Here is a 24,041-nt window from a genome sequence, read left to right on the forward strand (position 1 = left end):
TTTGCTTTCTAAATCAGGCCTAATTCCAAAAACCAATGATGCTTTCATATATACAAAGGGAATTTAACTCATGGTTTCTAAAACATCTATTTGCTCCTGTTAATAGCGGTGTCCCCCAAGACAGGGTTCTAGGTCCAACACTCTTCATATTATACATTAACGACCTCTGTGACCATATTATAAGTAATTGTGTTCTCTTCGCCGATGATGTTAAACTATTTAACACTACCAACAATGCTGCTACCCTTCAAAAAGTCCTTGACTTTGTGTCGGAATGGTCAAAAATTTGGCAACTCCAAATCTCAACCAACAAATGCTCTGTCTTACACACTGGAAAAAAAATCGGAACACTAAATACAAGCTTGATGGACATGACCTTGTAAATGACCCTCACTCTGTCAAAGACCTTGAAGTTCTCATATCAAATGATCTAAGTGCCAAAGCCCACTGCAACTACATCGCCAAAAAGGCATAAAGGGTTGTAAACCTAATCTTGCGTAGCTTCTTCTCCGGAAAGATTACACTACTAACCAGAGCATAGAAAACATTTGCTAGACCAATTCTCGATTACAGCTCGCCTGTCTGGAACCCACACTTCATTTCGGACATTAATACAATTGAACGTGTCCAGAAATATTTTACAGGAATTTATTTTCCACTCCTCTGATCACAATAAAATACCTTATGCCACCAGACTTGAAATTCTGGATTTAGAAAATTTAGAACTACGCCGCCTTCGGCATGACCTGAGCATAACTCATAAAATCATCTGCTACAATGTCCTTCCTGTCGAAGACTACTTCAGCTTCAACCACAACAATACACGAGCACACAATAGATTTAAACTTAAAGTGAACCGCTCCAATCTTGATTGTAGAAAATATGACTTCAGTAACAGAGCTGTTAATGCCTGGAACGCACTACCTGACTCCATGGTCTCACCCCAAAATCCCCAAAACTTTAACCAAAGACTGTCTACTGTTGATCTCACCCCATTCCTAAGAGGTCTGTAAGGGGCGTGCATAAGAGCACCAGCATGCCTACCATTCTTTCTGCGCCAACTCAGTAAGCTCAAACTGCCCAAGGAGCTGCTGATCCAGTTCTACAGAGGAATTATTGAGTCTGTCATTTGCACCTATATAACTGTCTGGTTCGGTTCTGCAACCCAACAAGAAAAACACAGACTTCAGAGGATAATTAGAACTGCAGAAAAAATAATTGCTACCAACTTGCCTTCCATTGAGGACCTGTATACTGCACGAATCAAGAAGAGAGCCGTGAAAATATTTGCAGATCCCTCGCATCCTGGACATAAACTGTTTCAACTCCTACCCTCAAAGCAGCTATAGAGCACTGCACACCAGAACAACTAGACACAAGAACAGTTTTTTCCCGAAGGCCATCACTCTGCTAAACAAATAATTCCCTCAACACTGTCAGACTATTTACTGAATCTGCACTACTATTAATCGTTTCATAGTTCCCATCACCAATCTCTTTCCACTTATGACTGTATGACTATAACTTGTTGCTGGCAATCCTTATGATTTATATTGATATATTGACCATCAATTGTGTTGTAAATGTTGTACCTTGATGAACGTATCTTTTCTTTTATGTACACTGAGAGCATATGCACCAAGACAAATTCCTTGTGTGTCCAATCACACTTGGCCAATAAAATTCTATTCTATTCTATTCTATTCTATTCTATTCTATTCTATTCTATTCTATTCTATTCTATTCTATTCTATTCTATTCTATTCCTGTCCTAATGTTCCCTTTGGTTGTATTCAATTTCTGTGGTTATTTCATGCTTATATATATTGTTGTGTTTGACAAAATAAATAAATAAATAAATAATAAAATATTTTATATCTTCCCTAGTAATAAATTCCCTTACAAAGTGGTTCTATTAGGACGTAACATTAGATGGATCATTCTAAGAATTATTAAACATATGTCAGGTAGGTTTTTATATTTCATCGTAAGTTTTTTTTTTTTTTTTGCAGCTGATGCAATTAATAATGCAGCTGGTTTTGGATTTAACGGTGTGGATGAGAAAGGCAATTATCGCTGGGATCTACTGTCTAATTTGAATATCAGGAATATTGAAGTAAGTTGAAGTATGATCAGAGTCTTCTTTAGAGATAACATTCGAACTGGAAATTGCTCCAGACCCCATAGGAAGAAGAACTTTTCTAAATAAAGTGGAGAAAGTCCAAATTTCATGCAGTAACTTCTTGCAGGAAGATAATGCATTTTCTGCACTGGTACAATATGTAGGAAAGGGCAAAAGCCATTATTCTGGCTTTTAAATCTTCTTCTTCTTCCTCTTCCTCTTCTTCCTCCCCCTCCCCCGCCAAAGGAGAAATCTGCTTATTCATATCCAAATATAGTAACTTGGTATTTTTTCCAGAAATGTTTTTTTTTTAATTGCGAAACTCCCAACATTTAACCTGTGAAATTATATATTTTAGTTGACTTTTGCCAATTAAAAAGTGTATTATAGGGGGTAATATAGCTGTAATGAAACATACAGAACTAATATAACTTAAAATATGGGTGGAAACTGACATTTTTAGTATTAGGAAAACCTAATAATGCATGCTTGTTTCACTCTTAGATGGCAACAAGTTTTAAAATGTACTTAGAAAACTGGAATATTCAGACAACTGCCTGGCTTAAACGGTAAAAAAAACTTACGTGTTTTGTGGTTTTTCTCAACACATTATGGTTTAATCTCTATTTACAGTGTGGCATTAAGTGAAAATGAGAAAGATTTTTTCCCCCTAGAATTCTCATTATCTTACGATGTTAAAAGAAAAAAAAGATTTTCACAATAAGCTCCTGGTCCTAAGATAAAACTTCAAATGATACTGTCTATTAATAATGTGTATCCATTTCTGGAAGTTGGCCCACAACCTTAGACTAAAATATTTCCATTTTAATTTTTGTACTATTCCGTTATATCCTCAGTTAATGTGTGTGTGTGCATGCTCGCACATGTGCACTCTGTTATTATCACTAATGTACTGATTTCTTGTTTACTGAAATGATTGTGGCTTGAGCTTTTGGTACAAAAATGTTTGTGAAGAACAGTCTTTTTCTTCATTTGCTGCACAAGAACAGTGATGACCAATTTTAATAGCACGTGTTGATGGAGGAGAATGAGAATCCCTTTCCATTAAAAAAATGATTTAATTTATTATGTAATAATTTGTTACATAGATCATTGCCAGAAGTATTAGAAAAGTGATCTTTCTAAACACCGACAAAGGCAATAAAAGAACTGTTTCAAACATGCTTTGCACTTCTCACCTTAGCCACACTTCTACAAATAATTGTAACCATAACTGTTGATCTGAAATATAAATAGAAATTATGTAAGTTTCTGATCAAAAGTAAAGTTATGTACCATTTGTGGACTTTGTGCTAAATATAATAACAGATGGTTAACAGAGAGATTTGAATATTAGTGTAACAAACATACATACATACATACAATATGTAAAAGGGGAGGAGAATTTATTGCTTTTTCTTTTCTTTTGGTACCCAGCCAGGGTGGATCCTACATGTTAAATGTAATTGATCACTTTTCCTCTTTTTTTGTACACTATTTGTTGTTGTTGTTAGGGTTGAATGTATGTTTTTGTTTTGTTTCATTTTGTTCGTTTGTTTCATTGTTTTGTATTTTATTTTCTATGATAAAACAATAAATTTAAAATAAGAGTAAAGTTTTGTACTATAAGAGTCACAGAAATACTGTGTGCTCTAGATACTTGTTCTTTTAAGATTTCAGATTTACCTAGGTATGAAAGATCCGAGTTCAATTAATGATGGTATTTAAAATCAGAATGTTCTTGCCATTCCTTTTATGTGCAGTGAAATAGGGGAATAATTTATTTTTATTTTATTTATTTTATTTTGTCAATCATATATAAGATAACAAGTAAAAGTATAAACATAATTTGGATACATGAAAAAAAGTAAGTAAAAAGGAATATTAAGACATGGACGGTAGGCACACAGGTGCACTTATGCATGCCCTTTACAGACCTCTTAGGAATGGAGTGAGGTCAACAATAGACAGTTTAAGTTTAAAATTTTGGGGGTTTGGGGAACCCTCTTTTTTCAAGCAATACAAAAAAAAATTATTTTCCCCTTCTGGTCTTTGTGGTTAAGGGGAAAAAATGGAAACTTCAATTCTGAGTTTTGCAATCGAGATAGGTTTCTTGTAGAAATAGCTAGTATATTTTGCAAAAGTAAAAAGCTGAGGCTGAATGTTATTTCCTTATTCTACTGCACTAAAATCAGTAAATAGTATCTAATCCTTAATAATTCTTCTAAGAACGGTTTTGTTTGAAACAGGTAAAGAATCAGAATCGTTTCTGATTCTGTAATATAGTAATAAACTCAGATATAATTGCATATAACCTGCATATTTATATTTAACCTGCATATTTATACATTTAACCTGCATATTAATACATGTAACCTATATATTTATAAATTTTCTTTTTCTAATTTTCTTCTCAGTGTGTGTTATGATCGGACTTCTTGGTATCCTACAGCTTTAACATTTCTTCTCTCGGCTCTTTGGCACGGTGTTTATCCTGGATATTATTTTACGTTTACCACCGGCATCTTTATGACATTAGCAGCCAGAAGAGTATGTATCCCTGTTAATCTTTTTTTCCTGTGGGTACAAGCCCAGATAAATCATTCATAGATTCCACAAGTACTACTGGTCTCCAAAGCAGAACATGTTTTCTCTTCATTGTATTAAATATCGTGTTTTTTTGGGAAGTTGGTACCATATACCCGTTTCCTAGATATCTCATTGGGTAGCATCACATATTAGAATAATTAGTACATGGAACAGTCTCTCCTATTGAATTCTGTAAAGATATACAAAAGTCGGAATTGTGTTTTTTTTTCTTGTCTACCTGTTAATGTAATAGTCATATTTTGTATTTTGTATAGCTAATCCTTGATGGTACATCCTGAGCTCTTTGAAAACTCTAATGTGCCCTTTAGAAAACTTTAAATGTGTAATTTAATCTTTAAATTTAGAAGTCAGCGCTCTTTTGCCCATTTCTTTGGTTGCAGAATTTAAGGTTTTTGAGGCAGCTTGGAAAAGAGATACAGAAAAAGATTATTGTTGTTGTTGTTGTAATTGTCCAAACAGCACAGGTACAGACTCCAACAGATAGTTAATACTGCAAAAAGAACAATTGCGATCTGCCTTCCGTAGAAGACCTACCTGTTGCATGGGTCAGAAAGAGAGCCCTCACATCCTGGACATAAACTGTTTCAACTCCTCCCTTCAAGACAGCACTATAGGGCAGGGGTCTGCAAAGTTGGCTCTTTTAAGACTTGTGGACTTCAACTCCCAGAGTTCCTCAGCCAGCTTTGCTGGCTGAGGAACTCTGGGAGGTAAAGTCCACAAGTCTTAAAAGAGCCAACTTTGCAGACCCCTGCTATAGGCCATTGCATGCCAAAAGAACTAGACACAGAGACAGTTTTTTCCCCATGCCATCACTCTCCTGAACACCTAATTCTCATAGGTCTATCTAACGTGTATGTATATCAACCCATAAAGTGTGGCTGCAGTGTTATTATTTATCATTATTATTATATTCTTTACTCCTCCCCTTTTATTGGTATTATTATGGTTATTATTCTGTTGCTTTGCATGTACACTGAGTACTTTGGTAGTGGAGACAATTTCCTTGTGTATTGAATCACACTTGGCCAAATAAAGTTCAGTTCAGTTCAATTCATTGCTCATTCTGACTATATACGAACATAGTTACGAATAGGTATTACATGCCTGTACTTACATAATTGTGTAACCTGTTTAAGAGTTTGTAAGTTAGATTCTGTTTTTTAATGAAATTTAGATGCTAAACTGTTTAAACAATTGATATGAGTAAAATTTTATTATTTGTATAGATACATACCGTATTTTTCAGTGTATAAGACTGAATTCCCCCCCCCCCAAAAGTGGGCAGAAATGTCTGTGCGTCTTATACAGCAAATGTTGCTGAAGCCCCGCCCACCCCCAGCCCCCTCTCTTCGGCCTCTGCCTCCCAGCAATTTACCTCCTTGCAGCAAGCAGCAAACAGACTGGTCAGGTTCAGCACAGCCTGATTTAGCATAAGCAGCTGATTGGCATTTGGATCAGCCTCCCGGAATACCGCCTATCAGCTGTTTCAGGCTGCAGGGATCACCACCGCCCATCGTCGCCCATCGCTGCTGCCACCTATTGCCACCTCTGTGCAGCCCATTTTCAGCCTCCGCACTTCCCGTTTTCAGCCTCCGCGCATCATGTTTTTGGCCCATTCCAGGCGTCAGCGGCAGAGATCCCCACTGCTTGGAATAAGCCAAAAATAGGACATGTGGAAACCAAAAGCAGCCCACGGAGGCAAAAAACGGGACACATGGAGGGCAAAAATGGGGCATGCAGAGGATACAATAGCAGCAATAGGTGGTGACGGGCGGTTGCGATCCCCGCAGCCTGAAACAGTTGATAGGAGGTATTCCAGAGGCTGATCCAACCACTAATCAGCTGCTTGTGCTAAATCAGGCTGTGCTGAAGCTGACCAGGGTGTTTGCTGTTTGCCGCAAGGAGGTAAATTGCTGGGAGGCAGAGGCAGATTTTTCCCCCTTGTTTTCCTCCCCAAAAGCTAGGTGCGTCTTATACTTCGGAGTGTCTAATAGTCTGAAAAATACGGTATGTGCCATTCCAGAAAAATCTTTACATGCTAATTATTATACCAGATTTGGCCCTTGGAGAAAAAATGTGATTTGATTTATAACAGGTATATTTACTCAACTGAAATGGAAGGGCTTATCCATAGGGTTAGTATTCCTACCGATTCCATTCAGCTGCTGATCTCACTAACTTTTCCTCACAACTTTTTTTTATAATTAGCAATAGGAAGAAGAAAGAAATATCTTCATACATTATAGCAAAACTTCATCAAAACCAGGCGGCATATGCGTAGACTAGAGATGCACTATGTGAATTTTTTAAAAAAAACATTTCATTTTTTTTTAATAAGGTTAGGAAGAATTGTCGGCCTGTCTTCATCTCATCCAAGCTGCTCAAGGTGAGCTATGACATGGTCACCTGGTTGGCAACTCAGCTGTCTGTCTGCTACACCGTGGCACCATTTGTTCTTCTTGCTGTTGAGCCGACAATTAAATTATACAAGTAAGTTATTTATACTATTAGTTCCAAAATCGTGCCTTAGAATGTCTGGACAGGTGTGTGAACAGATGAACAGGAAATGTCCCGTGTAAAGCCCCTTAAATTATCTGCTCAGAATATCACTTTAGCTGTCATGATGGGCTTTGGCTGAGATGTGGAACTTACTAAAGTGGTATAATAGAGCCACAGTTTTTATATTGCAGTTGGTTTATATTGTTTCTCATCACTTACAGATCACTGTATTTCCATATGCATATTTTATGTATATTGGTATTACTGGTGCTACCAAACAAATCTCAAAAACTCAGCAGAGGGAACCAGGCCATTGAAGTGGAGGCACAGAGCTGTAATAAAATCAAAAAACAACAGTGAGACTGGAAAAAAAATCTTCCTTCGCAAGGCCATCGAACAAAAGTTACAGAGAAACATACTGTGGCTTCATTTAAAACACTTTTTAAAGGACATAGCAGAACTAGACTTTTTATCCAAGTACAACTCTTACTTGGTAATGTTTACATACTTCAAGGGCAAGATTTATAAGTTTTTTCTAAATTAAAGAAGCTATTTTAATGAAAGGTTCTACTGCATTTAAATATTTATTCTTGTGTTTCATTTGTTAAAAATATGTATTATCTATTGTTCAGGCATGTTGGTTCACCTAACTTCTAAGGTTTTCCTTTCTCCTGTTAACCTTTCAAATTGGTTAAAAAAAACAAAAAACGCTGGCAGTATTGTTCCCAAGGAATAGACTATAAAATGTTATAAACAGCTACTCACAACATATCAAAAGGTCTTACTTAGGTTTATGATTTTTCTCAAAATCATAAACCTAAGTAAGGAATATTCAGATCTTAAATAAAACATTCAAGATTTATTCACCTAGACCAGTGGTTCTCAACCTTTATAGTGCAGCGACCCCTTTAATACAATTCCCCACAATGTGGCGACCCCCAACCATAAAATTAATTTCGTTTTGAATTTATAGCACCTGAAGCCATATTGGCTAGCGATCTGAACTGCTTTGCGATTGCCTTGAGGACAGAGGCATTAAAGCGGAGACTCCTCCCCTATTAAGTTTATCGCACCTGAAGCCAGATTAGGCTAGTGATTTGAAGAGCCTGCAGCTGGCTTGTGGAGTCAACCATTGGAGCGTGATTCTTCGACTCGCAAGTATACTTCCCATATTTCCGATGGTCTTAGGCGACCCCTGGCAAATCGTCATTCGACCCCCAATGGGGTCCCGACCCACAGGTTGAGAACCGCTGACCTAGTCTGAAAAGCACATGCTGTTTGATTGGAAAATAATGATAAAGAATTGTGAAATATTGTGGGTCTGGTTTTCCTTATAGATATACAATTAGATACCCCTGCTCTGTGTGATTATTCTAGGCTGAATAGTGAAGGATACCTATCATGAAACCATCATTCCATTATAGCATTTGTTACATGGAAGCAGTTTTTTCTTGGAAATATCTCAGGGACAATTTATATTAATGATTTGACTTGAACTGTACAGAATATGCATCTTTCAAATTGGTTTTAAAAATGTTTTTTAAACAGTAGAATTTAGGAAGTATTTTTTGCATTTTTCTAAAAGAATTAAATGCTATGAGGAAACACAAATCAATAAGAATTAAGCAACTCGGTTGTTGAATAACTTTCAGCTTGTCTGGGTGTCTATTGGCTGCTTGTTGCAGAGTTGCATTGTTGGGGAAAAAACTTTCCAATTAAGAGTGGAAACCAACAAAGCCATGTATTCATATTAGAGAATAAAAACAAATAAGTTCAAATTTCCTTTTATAAAATTAGCAGATTTTTTAAAAAAAAGAAGATTAAGGAGCTGGTGTGTTCAAAATTAGCATGAGCAATTAATGTAAACTTGGTTTATATGACTTTTATGTAATGCACTTCCCAGAACATACTGCTTTGGGTATTAATGTTATCAGTATACATTACTATGTTTTTATGAACTGTACCATTATGTTTGTTATGCCTTCTGGATAATTTCTCTGAGCAGTATTCCAAATTCTCAATTAGTCAGATTTAAAAATGCAAGAAATGTCAATAAAAATATTGAAATGCAGTAATAAAATCATGGGTCAAAGTATGATTGATTGGGCAATTTTAAAAAGATTACCAATCCTACCAATTTTAACGGGGTCATATTAGAAACAAGAAACACAGAAGCCCTTGTTATTTAGTATCCTAGAATCTAATCGTCATAATTTAAACCTGCAAATGAGTTAAGAACTAACAGTATACCAGTAAGTTTTGACAATTTCTGGTTTGCCAGAAGTTCCTGAGTTTTATGAAATTTGAGTTAATTGTTTAAAAATCTATACATGATTTTAATGTATGAAACAGAAATTAAGTTAATTTGTTCTGGATCCGAGAAGGAAACATTCAGCAGCATAAGAAAACAAAAATATTAACATTTAAAAGGTATAAATCTTAACATAACATAACATAACATAACATAACGTCAGAGTTGGAAGGGACCTTGGAGGCCTTCTAGTCCAACCCCCTGCCCAGGCAGGAAACCCTACACCATCTCAGTCAGATGGTTATCCAAAATTTTCTTAAAAATTTCCAGTGTTGGAGCATTCACAACTTCTGAAGGCAAGTCGTTCCACTTATTAATTGTTCTAACTGTCAGGAAATTTCTCCTTAGTTCTAAGTTGCTTCTTTCTTTGATCAGTTTCCACCCATTGCTTCTTGTTCTACCCTCAGGTGCTTTGGTGAACAGCCGACTCCCTCTTCTTTGTGGCAGCCCCTGAGATATTGGAACACTGCTATCATGTCTCCCTAGTCCTTCTTTTTGTTAAACTAGACATACCCAGTTCCTGCAACCGTTCTTCATATGTTTTATCCTCCAGTCCCTAATCATCTTTGTTGCTCTTCTCTGCACTCTTTCTAGAGTCTCAACATCTTTTTACATCGTGGCGACCAAAACTGGATGCAATATTCCAAGTGTGGCCTTACCAAGGCATTATAAAGTGGCACTAACACTTCACGTGATCTTGATTCTATCCTCTGTTTATGCAGCCCAGAACTGTGTTGGCTTTTTAACAGCTGCTGCACACTGCTGGCTCATATCTAAATGGTTATCCACTAGGACTCCAAGATCCCTCTCACAGGTACTACTATTGAGCAAGGTACCACATATACGGTACTGGTGCATTTTGTTTTTGGCCTAAATGTAGAACCTTACTTTTTCACTGTTGAATTTCATTTTGTTAGATAGCGCCCAATGTTCAAGTCTGTCAAGATCTTTCTGTAACTTGAGCCTATCTTCTGGAGTGTTAGCTATTCCTGCCAGCTTGGTGTCATCTGCAAATTTGATGAGTTCCCCATCTATCCCTCGTCCAAGTCATTGATGAAGATGTTGAAGAGTACTGGGCCTAAAACAGAGCCTTGGGGTACTCCACTGCATACTTCCTCCATGTGGATGTAGTTCCGTTGAGGACTACACGTTGAGTGCGGTTGGTCAGCCAGTTACGAATCCATCTGGTGGTGGTGCTGTCTAACCCACATTTTCTACTTTATCTAGTAGTAGGTTATGGTCTACTTTATCAAATGCTTTACTGAAGTCCAAGTAAATTATATCGACAGCATTCCTCTGGTCTACTAATTTTGTCATTTTGTCAAAGAATGCGATAAGATTAGTCTGGCATGATCTGTTTTGACAAACCCATGTTGGCTTTTGGTTATTACTTTGTTTGCTTCTAGGTGTTCGGTGATTCGTTGCTTGATTATCTTTTCCAGAATCTTCCCGGTATTGAGGTCAGACTGATAGGTCTGTAGTTTCCTGGATCTGTTTTTCCTTTTTGAAGATGGGAACTACATCAGCTCTTTTCCAGTCCTCTGGCAGCTCCCCTGTGCTCCAGGATCTTTGAAAGATATAGTTCAGTGGTTCTGAGATCACGTCTGCCAGTTCCTTCAGAACCTTGGGGTGTAATCCATCCGGTCCTGGTGATTTGAACTCTTCTAGGGTAGACAGGTGTTCACTTACCATTTTCTTCCCTGTTTTAACTTGTGTTTCTAATCTGTTTTTTGTGGTGCTGTTTTTGATAGGTTGGATTGTTTTTTCCTTTTGTGTAAAGACAGATGCAAAATATGAGTTAAGTAGATCTGCTTTCTCCCTGTTGCTTGTCATCTTCTTGCCACTTTCTCCCAGCAATGGGCCAATTGTTTTTCCCTGACTTTTTTCTTATTTTTAACATGTTGGAAGAAGCTTTTTTTGTTATTTTTTTACTTTTGTCGCCAGCCTTTGTTCATTGTGAGCCTTAGCTTTCCGCACTTCATCTTTACAGGCTCGGGCTATTTGCTGATATTCTGCCTTAGTTATTTGCCCCACTTTCCACTTTTTATATTTGTCCTTTTTGTCTTTCAATTTGTCAGATAGTTCTTTATGCATCCATGCTGGTTTCTTTTGAGATCTACTATTTTTCTTCTTCATTGGTATTGTGTTAGACTGTGCTTTTATAATTGTTTTCCTCTTTCTTCAGGTGCTCTGTCTATAAATAAAAATGAATGTTCTTCCATGCTTATGCAGTTCATCTTGATCTTCCCCATGGCATAATATTTATTTTAAAAGTATATACATTTCAAATTTTCAGTCTTCATATCCACACACGTGATGATGAATCAGAAGGAAGGTCTCTTCAGTCAGCTTGAGAAATCTCTCTTAGTGATATTTTCACCTGGAAAACCAGTTTATCAACTACGTGGAAAGGGAATTTTTCCTTACCTCTGTCCCAGGCAATTGCTTTGGGAATTGTTTTGTCCCCCATGGTCTCCACCTCTAAAAGTTTAGTAAATAATACTTTTCCTTAACCTGGCCTTTAAATGCAAAATTGTCTTTATCTTTTGAATGTTTACTTTGGTGGGGTTTTTTTTAATAAACGGCCTTGAATGATTAATTTGAACAGAAAAATGAAATGGCCCAGCCAGTGAGTTCATCGTGAGGGTTTTGGGGAGTTGCAATTTAATATCTATTTTATGGAATGGTAGTTTCTCTACTCCTGCTAGAATTATTTTGATAATATTTTTAAAGATATCTGCTTTTAAATGAGACATAGCAGTAGTGCCATCTAGTGGTCACATACATATATTAACTTTGTTTTTTTTAAAAAAAGATTGAAAAGCAATGAAGAAACCTAAGCATTTTTTTTTTGTCACATCATATTTATTTTAGCTTTGTACTGGAAAGGGACATACATCGTGCAAATACATATGAATGCAACCTGTAAAGGGGTTCATTGATACACAGATGGTCATCCAAATAATCTCAGACTCAAGCTGTTTAAGGTGTAATCATGTGACTACATACATGGTACATTGGGCTCAGTTTTCAAATAGCAGAATAAGTCTAAATAGATAATCTAGGACAAGTATGTGCAATAGTTTTAGGACAAAAACTACATTTGAGTGGAAAAGTCACGTTCGCAAAAATAACAGAACAAGAATAAAACCTAATTTAACTTAATTTTTTACAATTGAATGCAATTAAAATTAAATTAATTATAATTAATTAATCTCCACATAAAGGGCTTCCAGGACTGTGACAGCCAGGTGGGTTCAGGCAGTAATAAATTCTTCACTGCAGGAAGGGATGTTTTGGGGACCTTTTAAGGAGACCCTGGTTTGCCCCTCCTTAAAAAAGGGCACCTCTTAATCAGTAGTGGTTTCCACTTATCTTCACTACCAGTTTGGAACTGTGAGCACGTGGGGTGCTTCTGCGCATGCGCAGAACCTTCTGCACATGTGCAGAGCATCCATGATAGCGTCCAGGGTGGGTGGAGCCTCCCACTTCTGCCACTACCAGTTCGCCCAAACCAGGGCGAACTGGTAGAAACCCACCACGGCTCTTAATCCTATCTGGACAATTTTTGTCTAGTCCCCCACCTTAGGAGAAATGGTACGGAAGACTATTGCTTGGCAGCTTCAGAGGGTCTTAAATGAAAGAGATTATCTAGACCCTTTAAAGTCAGGTTCCAGGCTCAGTTATGGGACAGAAACAGCATTGGTCTCACTTGTGAATGAACTCTGGCAAGACCTAGATAGTAGTTGTGCATCCATCCTTGCTTTCCTTGACCTTTCAGTGACTTTCAATGCCAATGACCATGATATCCTTTTGAGATGGCTACATGGTTTGTGTTCTGACCTAGGCTTCACAAAAGCACAAAGCAGACTCCTTGTCCTAACAAAACCCCTTTTTATTAAGCTAATGTGAATTCCTCTCATTCACATCCACCAAAGTCCTGGCAAACAGTTTCTCAAGGCTGAATTTACAACCACAGACCTTATCAGGCTTGGAGAACTGCCAGGCCGATATCTTTCAAATGCAATGCTGTACAAGAAAATACTTGGCAAGGGGTCTCTGAGAGTCACAACAGATCTTCACATTAATAAAATGAACTAATTGTCTACTACAAACTCCACTCCCCTTTCACTCCTCTTTATTCCCTAAGGGAGGGGCCATTCACTGTCCACCTGTGTCTTTACTCCTGAGTCGGCCCTTGTTCCTTAACTGTTCCCTTCTCCTGGCAGCTCTGCGCATGCACACATTGGGAACAGGCTTCAGCTGTTCTTCAGCCCCACTTATCTCCGACTCCGAAGGTAGCTGATAACTCTCAGATGGCTCTGGCCCCATCTCTGCCTCCGACAGAGCACTCATCAGAGCCTTCCCCAGACTCCAGGACTGGCCCATGTTCCTCCCCAACCTCTTCACTACCCGAGTCTGCCGCCAGCTCTGCTGGCCACTGGTGGGCCACAACAGTTTGGTTTTTAAGCACAGTCTTAACCCTGGTTTGGCTCCTTTCTCCAAAGTCGGCCCCAATCGGTGTTGATAGGGAATGAAAGGTCCAATCCACAGCTTTGTGGCAGGCTGCATGGCTCAGAACTCTTCTACCCTTAACACCTACATCAGGAGTGTCCAACTTGCAGCCCGCAGGCTGGATGTGTCACGCACTGGCCACGCCCACCTCTGGTTTAGCGAAAGGGGGAAAAGTCATGATATGTCATGTGATGACAATGATGTGGCGACTTTGACACCCGTGACCTACATGAAGCTGCTGGGTGAGAGCATTCACCAACATGGAATGAGGTACCATTAGTACGCTGATGATACTCAAGTTTACATCTTCAACCCGAGTCATCCAAGTGATGCTGTCATTACCCTTTCATGGTGCCTGGAGGCTGGGGGGGTCTCAATGGGAGACACCAAACTTCAGCTGAATCCTGGAAAGATTGAGTGGCTTTGGGTAGATGGATCTTCTGGTTCTGGGACTTCAACCTATTTAGTTCTGGACTCCAAAGTACCCCAGAGAGACACAATCTGAGGGTTCTCCTGGACTTGTGACTCCTGCTCAATGAACAGGTGGCAGAGTCATGGCTATGAGAGCCTTTGCACATGTGTGCCAGTTGCACACTTTCTTGAATTGGGAATCCTTGAATTCAGTGACTCAAGCCTTGGTCATCTCATGATTGGACTACTGCAGTGTGCTCTACTTGGGGCTATCCTTGAAGAGTATTTGGAAGGTTCAGCTGGTGCAGAATGCAGCTTTATGGGAAGTTCTTGCAGTCCCTAGGGTGGCCCAAGTTACACCACTTGTTGCAGAAGCTGCACTGGCTGCCAGTTTGCTTCTGGCTTCAATTCATGGTGTTGATTGTCACAGTAAAAGCCCTGCATGGTATGGCTCCAGGCTATCTGAGAAACTGATTAACCCCCCGAACGGATTAACCTAACCTACCTGCACCAGCAGAAGGGACGTGCTGTGACTCCTGTCAATCAAGGAATTTTGGTTGGCGGGATCCAAAAGAGCCTTTTGTTGTGTCAAATAGCCTGGGGCCTCACTAGAGGTGGTACACTTTGGAGGTGGCTAATGGATAGAGAATATTCTATCTCCTTTCTGTACATAGTTTTCCTCTCTAATCTAGTTAGTTTTATTTTAATTGAATTTTAAATTTATGATTGTTATTTATTGTTTTAATGTTTTATAATGCATTTTAATTGGATGTCTATAAGCCTCCTAAAATCACCTCTGTTGAGATGAGCAGCTTACAAGTTTAAATAAATAAAAAGGAAGGAAGGAAGGAAGGAAGGAAGGAAGGAAGGAAGGAAGGAAGGAAGGAAGGAAGGAAGGAAGGAAGGAAGGAAGGAAGGAAAGAAAAGGAAGGAAGGAAGGAAGGAAAGAAAGAAAGAAAAGGAAGAAAAAGAAAGGAAGGAGGGAAGGAAAAGAAAGGAAAAAAGGGAGGGAGGAAGGGAGGGAGGGAGGAAACAATAAAAGGAAGAAAGGAAGGAAAAGGAAGCAAGGAAAAGGAAGGAAAGAAGGAAGGAAGAGGAAGGAAGAAAAGGAAGGAAGGAAAAGGAAGGAAGGAAAAGGAAGAAAAGAAAAGGAAGAAAAGAAAAGGAAGGAAGGAAGGAAAAGGAAGGAAGAAAGGGGATTTCTGCAACCTGGCTTCTTCCAAAATATGGGACTTCAGCAAAGACTTTTTTCCCCTAAAACTTCTAGAATGATCCTTTCAGAGAAATTAAGAGACCCAAAGAAAAAACTCAGCCATAGCAGCTGGGTGGACGATTCATTTAGTTAAATAAAACTACAGGTAGTCCTCGACTTACAACAGTTCGTTTAGTGACCGTTCAAAGTTACAACAGCACTGAAAATAGTGACTTATGACCATTTTTCACACTTATAACCATTCCAGTATCCCTGTGGTCATTTGATCAAAATTCAGTTGCTTGGCAACTGGTTCACATTTATGAGGGTTGCAGTGTCCTGGGGTCACGTGATCAGCTTTTGCGACCTTCTGACAAGCAAAGTCAATGAGGAAACCAGATTCACCTAACAACCCTGTTAGTTACTTAACAGCTGCAACGATTCACTTAACTGTGGCAAGAGAGGTCATAAAATGGGGCAAACTCCCTTAACAAATGTTTCACTTAGCAACTTAAATGTTGGGCTCAATTGTGGTCGTTACTCGAGGTCTACCTGTATCTATTGAGCCATGTTCAATGAGAAGCTTATCTAGAAGTCTGTTTGCATCCAATTTTAAACCAGACATGTCTTTTACAAAGTCATGATTTCAACCGTTTCTTCATCCACTGCGAAACTACACGCCAAGTGATAATAAGATTTCTGTTTCGGGCATTCTAAAGAGGACCTGGGGTTGGGAGACCATCCTGGATCTAATGAATTATAAAATGTTCTGCCTTTTTGACTTTTATTTCTCAATACCTTAATGTTTTCGGGGCAGCATCATAGAGAAAGGGCAACACTCAATTAATTTAATATAAATATGTATAACCCTGTTCTATATGTCAGTCAGAGAAACCTTCTTAATAAACCATCCCAATAGGATAGACTACTGACTCATCTCCCTGCTTTTCTAGTCATTTGGAATTTAAATCCAGTTAATCTGCTGTCATGATTTAATTATTGGAGAGGAGGAATGTTACATTCAGAACTTACTTCATGTATATGCAGAGAACAAAAAGGACTGAAAATATGTTGTTCACCGGAATATATATTATGTATATGGGTTCATTGGATGGGTGTGTGTGTGTGAGAGAGACAAACAGCCAGATGTTACGGCTTTCTGAGATAACTTACAAGTGGGTTACAAAAAATATTATTCTAGTTTCTTTGATGTTCACCTGAATTTTGGGGAGTGGAATAAAACTCTAAAAATTGAAGACCTAGCAAGACCACCTATTAAATACTTTTTCTGCCCTTTAAGATAGAAATATCTCCAGGTTATCAGTTCTTTCCTTCTTTCTCTCTTCTATTTCTTTGATTTATTTTTTTGTTTTGATGTGTGTGAGGTTTATTAATTGACTTCAGTATTTCTTTGCTTCATTTATTTTTCTGTATCTTCGTGTTCTTAATTTTTTTTTGATAATCCTGCTATAAAACCAATCAACTTGGAAAGGGAAATAAAAATTAAAAGCTGACCTATACTTTTAAGTCCGCAAAAGGAAAATAAAGAACTTGTCATAGGTTTATTTCCTTCCCTTACAATCTGTCTTTCTCTTTTCCGAACACAAGTGATAAAACAGAAAAGGGCTAACTTTATGAGATGAGAATTGTTGCTTCCTGTAACCATGGCAAAATGGATGGACAGATAGTCCAACCCACATGTCTGATGGATTCCTAGGTAACTGGCAGGAAGTCCACTGAATGCCTCATGGCCTACCAGAACCAGGAACAGTGGTGGGATTCAGCCGATTTGGGACGGTTCGGGCAAACTGGTAGTTAAATTGCTGGCTGGCCCCTCCCCTTCCCACCCCACCCCTTCCAGGAGTTCCCACATCCCCCATTTTGGCTCTCAGGTAAGTGTAGGAAGGCCTCCTAAGCCCAAAACGGGATGCGGGGAGGGCAGAGCATCCCCCCCCCAGCCTGTTTTTGTTCCCAGGGGGGTGCAGGAGGCCGAGTGATGCCTGTCAACCCCCTGGCCCACGCCCACCCAGCCAGTCATTAGAGCAGAGAACCGGTTGTTAAATTATTTGAATCCCACCACTGACCAGAAAGCAATCTAGCACTTGACAAGAGATCTCTCTAGCTGTTGACTCAATTTATTCTAAATCTAAAGCTTGCAATTGGTGCAAAATGCAGGTCTGGTCTGATCACTAGAATAAGAAAGGGATCTTGATGTGTTACCTGCCCAGAGTCATTTCAATGCGAAATAGGCAGCAAATAAATTTAATAAATCAAATTTCTGTAGATTCATTTTAACTACAGTAATTGGGATAAATTCCCATCACTAAAATGATGTGATTGTGGAATGCAACATCACGTGACCCATATTGCTTAGTGATGGCGTTGCCAGCGGTCCCCATTGCTTTGTGAAGTGAAGATTGCAAGTCATTAAATGAGGACCTCCTCGCAACTTCCTGCCAGCTTCCCACAAGCAAAGTCTGTCAGGAAGTCACAAGTCCCAGCCAGCCTAGAGGAGGTAAGCGGCTGCTGTGTGGTGTGACTGCAATGTGTGTATGTGAGAGAGAGTGTGTGTGTGAGGCTGCCATGTAAGGGGTGTGCATACTTGTAATTATTTTTCTCCAAGCAATGGGTTACTTTGGGAATGGTGCGGTGGCCTAGAGGTGGAGCTCTCTCCTCACAATCAGGAGGCTGTGAGTTCGATCCTAGGTAGAGGCAGATGTTTCTCTGTCTGGGCACAATGAGAATATATCTGCTGAACAAAACTCCACATTGGCGACAGGAAGGGCATCCGGCCATTACACACTCTGCTAGCTCCATTCAGTTGCCCAGACTCCACTCCGCAAAGGATTACGGGATCGTTAAAAGATGATGATGATGAATGAGTTACTTAATTTCAAAGGTTCCATCTGGAACCACACAAAACAACTGTGAGCCTTGGGAGGTAAGAAACGAACACTGCAATAAAATTACTATTTTATGGTTGTAGGGAATTACAAAAGAATCTTGAAAACTTGCCCTTTCCCCAAACTCACTTGTCTATCGTTTTCCCTTACTGGTTCTTGGCTACATTCTTATTTCTACATTCTTCAATAAGAACAGATAGACTTTCCTTTGTATTTCTTTAACCTTTCTTCTAAGTCAGGAGAGGTAAATATTTCGTTAGTCAGGTTTATTGCAAGTAGAAAGGTAAAAGAGTTTATTGAAAACTGGGTGTGTGTGTTTTAGCTGGCATTTGTCAGCTAGTATATTAAAATAGACTCTCTTTCTAACTTGGAATAAACCTGGCTAATGAGATTGTGATAATCTAACATTCTGTGGGCTGTGAAATTCTTTAGGCCTTTGACAATCTCTTTGTCGGGCTTTTGACTGTTAATTTTAATATTCATTTTAATGCTATTGAAATGTCATTAGCTGCCTTGAGTTCTTCCTGGCAGAGTAGAAACGGAGAAAATAAATAATAATTTCAGTCCTTGCATTTAAAATGTGTACAATCTTAGCAGGTTTGCACATTCTCCATTAATTTTCCTTCGGGTGGGGGCAGGAATTGTACGGTGTTTGCCAGCTTTTCTGCAATATGGCACCTCTTTGGCAGGAACTATTATGTTATCTTCTCCTGGATATTAAAAAGGATTCACCTAAAACCATTCATTGCTTTTGGTTTCCACCCGCTGGGCTAATATCCTAGTGCCTGAAATTTTCTTTCAAATCTGAATGTTTCTAAGTAGCATCTGAGTCACCGAAGAGGGCTGTGAATTGCTTCTTTTATTTTATGCTGTTTTTCTCTTGCTCTCTTAACATTCGGCTGCAAATGAAAATACCTTTTTCAACCCTGGTGTTATTATTACTGCTATAGATGATGGCACCTTTAATGTCTACTATTCATTGTCATAATGGTTGCACCTGTGTATAGCAGGCATACTGGAACTGCAGCAGCTGTGGACTGTAATTGCAAAAACATTATTTTCTGATTTTTCCCTGCAAGCATTGTGTGTGTGCCTGAGACTGAAATGCTGTGAAGGTCCATATATAGAATGACTATAGTTCTTCTTCCTGGTCCCATGAATATATGCAAGCAAGATGATTAAACTGAGATAAAACTTCAGTTTATCCTTGACAGTCCTAGCTTGAATTTTTCCCCGCCCGGCTTCTCTTTCAATCTTTTTTTTTTTTTAAAAGAATTCAAGCACAAAAGACCAATTGATATTAAAACATCCTGTCTTATTTGAACCTAACAATTACCAACTTGGTACATCTTAATCCAGACTACAACAGAGTCCAAAATTTCTACTGCTAAGGGAAACAGTTGTAAAGTGAGCTTTGCCCCCATTTTACAACCTTTCATGCCACAATTGTTAAGTGAATCACTTAACAATGAACATAGTTGTGAAGTGGGTCTGGATTCTCCATTGACTTTGCTTGTCAGAAGGTCACAAAAGGTAATCACTTTGACCCTGCAGCCGCCATAAATATGAACCAGTTCCCAAGTGTCTGAATTTTGATCACGTGATCATGGGGGATGCTGCAATGATCCTACCCTGTTTCCCCGAAAATAAGACATCCCATGATAATAAGCCCAATCGGGCTTTTGAGTGCATACGCTAAAATAAGCTTCCCCCCGAAAATAAGCCCTCCCCAAAAATATTTAAACGCTGGAAGAGCTGGAAATCAGGTAAGAAAGCAAGAGGAGCCCCACCTTGCTCTACGCGCCCCAAAATAATAAGACCTCCCCGAAAATAAGGCCAAGCGCTTATTTCGGGGTTCAAAAAATATAAGACAGGGTCTTATTTTCGGGGAAACATGGTAAATATGAAACAGTGTCATACGTCACAATTCCATTGTAGGAATAGCAATAACAGACTTATATATCACTTCACAGCAGTGGTGGAATCCTCCGCGGGTTGTCACTAGTTCGCTGCCCGCGCATGCATGGTGCGTGCCAGATGCATACTGTGTGCGCACATGCGCAGTGTGTACCAAACACAGGCTTCGCTTTGAAAAAGCCATTTGAAGGTAAATAGAACAGTGGGGGGAACGGACAGCTGTGCCGCGTGATTTAGATTCACTAGAAAGCAGGATTTCCTGCTTTCTAGTGAATATAAATCATGCGGCACAGCTGATTGTCAGAAATACTGGTTCGGGAGCTTTTTTTTTATTACCGATTCACCCGAACTTAGTAGCTTTTATTACTACCAGTTTGCCTGAACTGGTGCGATCCAGTAGCATTTCACCCCTGCTTCACAGTGCTTTTACAGTCCTCTCTAAGCAGTTTACAGAGTCAGCTTCTTGCCCCCAACAATCTGGGTCCTCATTTTACCCACCTCGGAAGGCTGGAAGGCTGAGTCAACTTGGTGAGATTCGATCTGCCAAATTGCAGGCAGCTGGCAGTCAGCAGAAGTAGCCTGTATTCTAACCACTGTACCACCATGGCTCTTCAAACTTCATATGGCCACTAAACAAACTATTTTAAGTTAAGGACTACCTGTATTATTATCCCCATCCATAAGCACTACCCTAGTCTTCATCCCACCCCATCCAATATTTCCAGTAAAGATAAAGTGACCAGATTTCACCGATGGCAAAGCGGGATACCATTGACTGGGGGGGAGGGGTGGGGCTGCGCATGCGCGCTGAGTCTTGCCACCTGCCTGAAGGAGGAGGAGCAGCTGCTGCTTCTCCACTCTTCCAGGCAGGCTCGGGCTCTCCTCTCCGCTCTTCTCTTTTTTTGTTTGTTTGTTTACATTTATACCCCGCCCTTCTCCGAAGACTCAGGGTGGCTTACAGTGTATAAGGCAATAGTCTCATTCTATTTGTATATTTTTTACAAAGTCAACTTATTGCCCCCCCAACAATCTGGGTCCTCATTTTACCTACCTTATAAAGGATGGAAGGCTGAGTCAACCTTGGGCCGGGCTTGAACCTGCAGTAATTGCAGGCTTTGTGTTCTTAATAACAGGCTTTACCAGCCTGCGCTATTCACCGGCCCTTCTCTTCCTCTCGGGTGAAGTCAAGCGCCGTCTCTCCTCCCTCTCGCGCCCCCTTCTCTGCCACTCCCCCTTCTCCGCCTCCTCCTCTTGTGTTGCCGACTCCCATTTTCAGAATGGGAGTGAAACAAAAAAAAAATTGGGACTTTTTGGAATTGCCACGGGACTCGGGACAAATTATTAAAAAGCAGGACTGTCCCACCAAAAGCGGGACGTCTGGTCACTATAAGTAAAGATCTCTTAAAGAGGAACTCCTCCAGAGAAAAACCAAAGCTGGAAATTCAGTTCAGTAAGAGAGTTATTCTTTGTGCGTTTGGTCTTCTTTCGATTGGAACCTGAGTTTAGATTGGAATGATTTGGCAGTCTGGCTTAGTATTCTATGTGTATACATGGTTGATGAGCTCAGTTGTCGATTTTCCATCTAATGACTTGTTCAATGTTTTCACAAGGGGATTCTAGAGATGTCACATCATTTTGTAATGTTCTGCCATTTTGCCCTAGTAATGATCCGGAACAGTGCTACATTGCCAATATTTTGGAATATTTCTTTTGAATGCCAGTTACTACTAAATGGATGTTGAAATGTATTTTTTTTAATAGAAATTTGTGGGGGAAGGGGAAAATAAGACAACTGACATTTAAAAACAAAAGGGGAGAAAAGAAATCAACAAAGCCTTCCGGAATAAATTTGACATAAGTCTAAAATATGTTGGGGTGGGGGGAGGGAAGGCATTTTTGTATATTATTTGTGCTTTGATTGTCAGTCTGAAACTATGGAAATAAAAATTAGAAAAATGATAGCATGGTAGAAATATAATTACAGTATTTATTGATTGCATCAGTAAAGCTTTATTTTATGTCAGGATCCACTTGGGGCTCTAAAAAAATTAGGAGGAAAAAGACTGAATCTATGAAACAAACAGCTTATTTAAAGGATATTGCTGAAGGTAAATACAGGTAGTCCTTGACTTACAACAGTTCATTTAGTGACTGTTCAAAGTTACAATGGCACTGGAAAAAAATGACTTATGGCCATTTTTTACACTTATGACTGTTGTAGCATCCCCTTGTCACGTGATTTATATTCGGATGCTTGACATATGATTCGTATTTAGGATGGTTGCAGTGTCCCAGGGTCATGTGATCCCCTTTTGCGACCTTCTGACAAGCAAAGCCAATGGGGAAAACCAAATTCATTTAACAACCATTCTACTAATTTAACCACTGCAGTGGTTCATTTAACGAACGTGGAAAGGAAAGTCGTAAAATGAGGCTAAACTCACTTAACAAATTTCTCACTTGCCAAAAGCATAAATTTGGGGCTCAACTGTGGTCATAAGTTGAGGACTACCTGTACCCACAGTCTGAAAGCTGGCTATTCATAGAGTCAAATTATTGCAATGCTCTCTACATGGGGCTACCCCTGAAGTGCACTCGGAAGCTTCAGTTAGTCCAGAATGCAGCTGCGCGGGTGATTGAGGGAGCCACACGTTGCTCCCGGTAACACCGCTCCTGCGCAGTCTGCACTGGCTACCTGTGGTCTTTCGGGTGCGCTTCAAGGTGTTGGTTACCACCTTTAAAGCGCTCCATGGCTTAGGACCCGGGTACTTACGGGACCGCCTGCTGTTACTTTATGCCTCCCACCGACCCGTACGCTCACACAGAGAGGGTCTTCTCAGGGTGCCGTCCGCCAAGCAATGTCGGTTGGCGGCCCCCAGGGGAAGGGCCTTCTCTGTTGGAGCACCTACCCTCTGGAACGAACTTCCCCCTGGTTTGCGTCAATTACCTGACCTTTGGATCTTTTGCCGTGAATTGAAAACTTACTTGTTTATTCAAGCGGGACTGGCTTAATTTTAATATTCTAAATTTTTAAATTTTTTAAAATTTTAATAATTTTAACTGGTGTATTTTATATATGGGTCAAATTTGACGGTTTTAATTTTCGGCCATTTATAGAATACGTTATTTTAACTATGGTTTTAATCTGTATATTGTTCTGTTTTAATCTGGCTGTACACCGCCCTGAGTCCTTCGGGAGAAGGGCGGTATAAAAATCTAAATAATAAATAAATAAATAATAAATAAATAAAATTAAGCAAATGAGTAGAAGATTTTAACAGCAAATCAAAGCTGCAACTTTCAAAAGGGATTATTTGATTAGTTATAAACCTGGCCTTCTCTGTAAATTTCAGACTGGGGTCAATCATGATTTGTTGAGCATGAACAAATTGAAACTCAGTCTGGGTGGAATGGGATGGGATGCAAGTAAAGCAGGGGTAAAATTCACTTACCTTCCCTACCGGTTCGCAAATGCGCATATGCAGAGGCTTAAAATCATCGCAAAAAAGCGACGTCATGGTGTCTGCACGGGTGGGCGGAGCCTCTCGCAGCCACCATTAC

At 39.4% G+C, this 24,041-nt stretch overlaps 1 protein-coding gene across 3 annotated transcripts in view; it reads left to right on the top strand.

The window, feature by feature from the left end:
• MBOAT1 (membrane bound O-acyltransferase domain containing 1) overlaps positions 1-9,682 on the top strand; it is a 34,400-nt gene extending 24,718 nt beyond the window's left edge. For 2 of the 3 annotated variants that reach the window (XM_058177670.1, XM_058177671.1), the window contains exons 8-12: positions 2,013-2,116; positions 2,627-2,691; positions 4,540-4,672; positions 7,071-7,222; positions 7,453-9,681. In XM_058177670.1, coding sequence (XP_058033653.1) covers positions 2,013-2,116; positions 2,627-2,691; positions 4,540-4,672; positions 7,071-7,222; positions 7,453-7,591 — 593 coding nt within the window. In that variant the 3' untranslated portion in view covers positions 7,592-9,681. Of the gene's footprint in view, positions 1-2,012; positions 2,117-2,626; positions 2,692-4,539; positions 4,673-7,070; positions 7,223-7,452 lie in introns of all 3 variants that reach the window. The other variant, XM_058177669.1, reaches the window with a different exon arrangement.
• Positions 9,683-24,041: the final 14,359 nt, after the last annotated feature.

This window comes from Ahaetulla prasina, chromosome 3, assembly GCF_028640845.1.
Source record: "Ahaetulla prasina isolate Xishuangbanna chromosome 3, ASM2864084v1, whole genome shotgun sequence".
In the NCBI taxonomy this organism is placed as follows: Eukaryota; Metazoa; Chordata; class Lepidosauria; order Squamata; family Colubridae; genus Ahaetulla; species Ahaetulla prasina.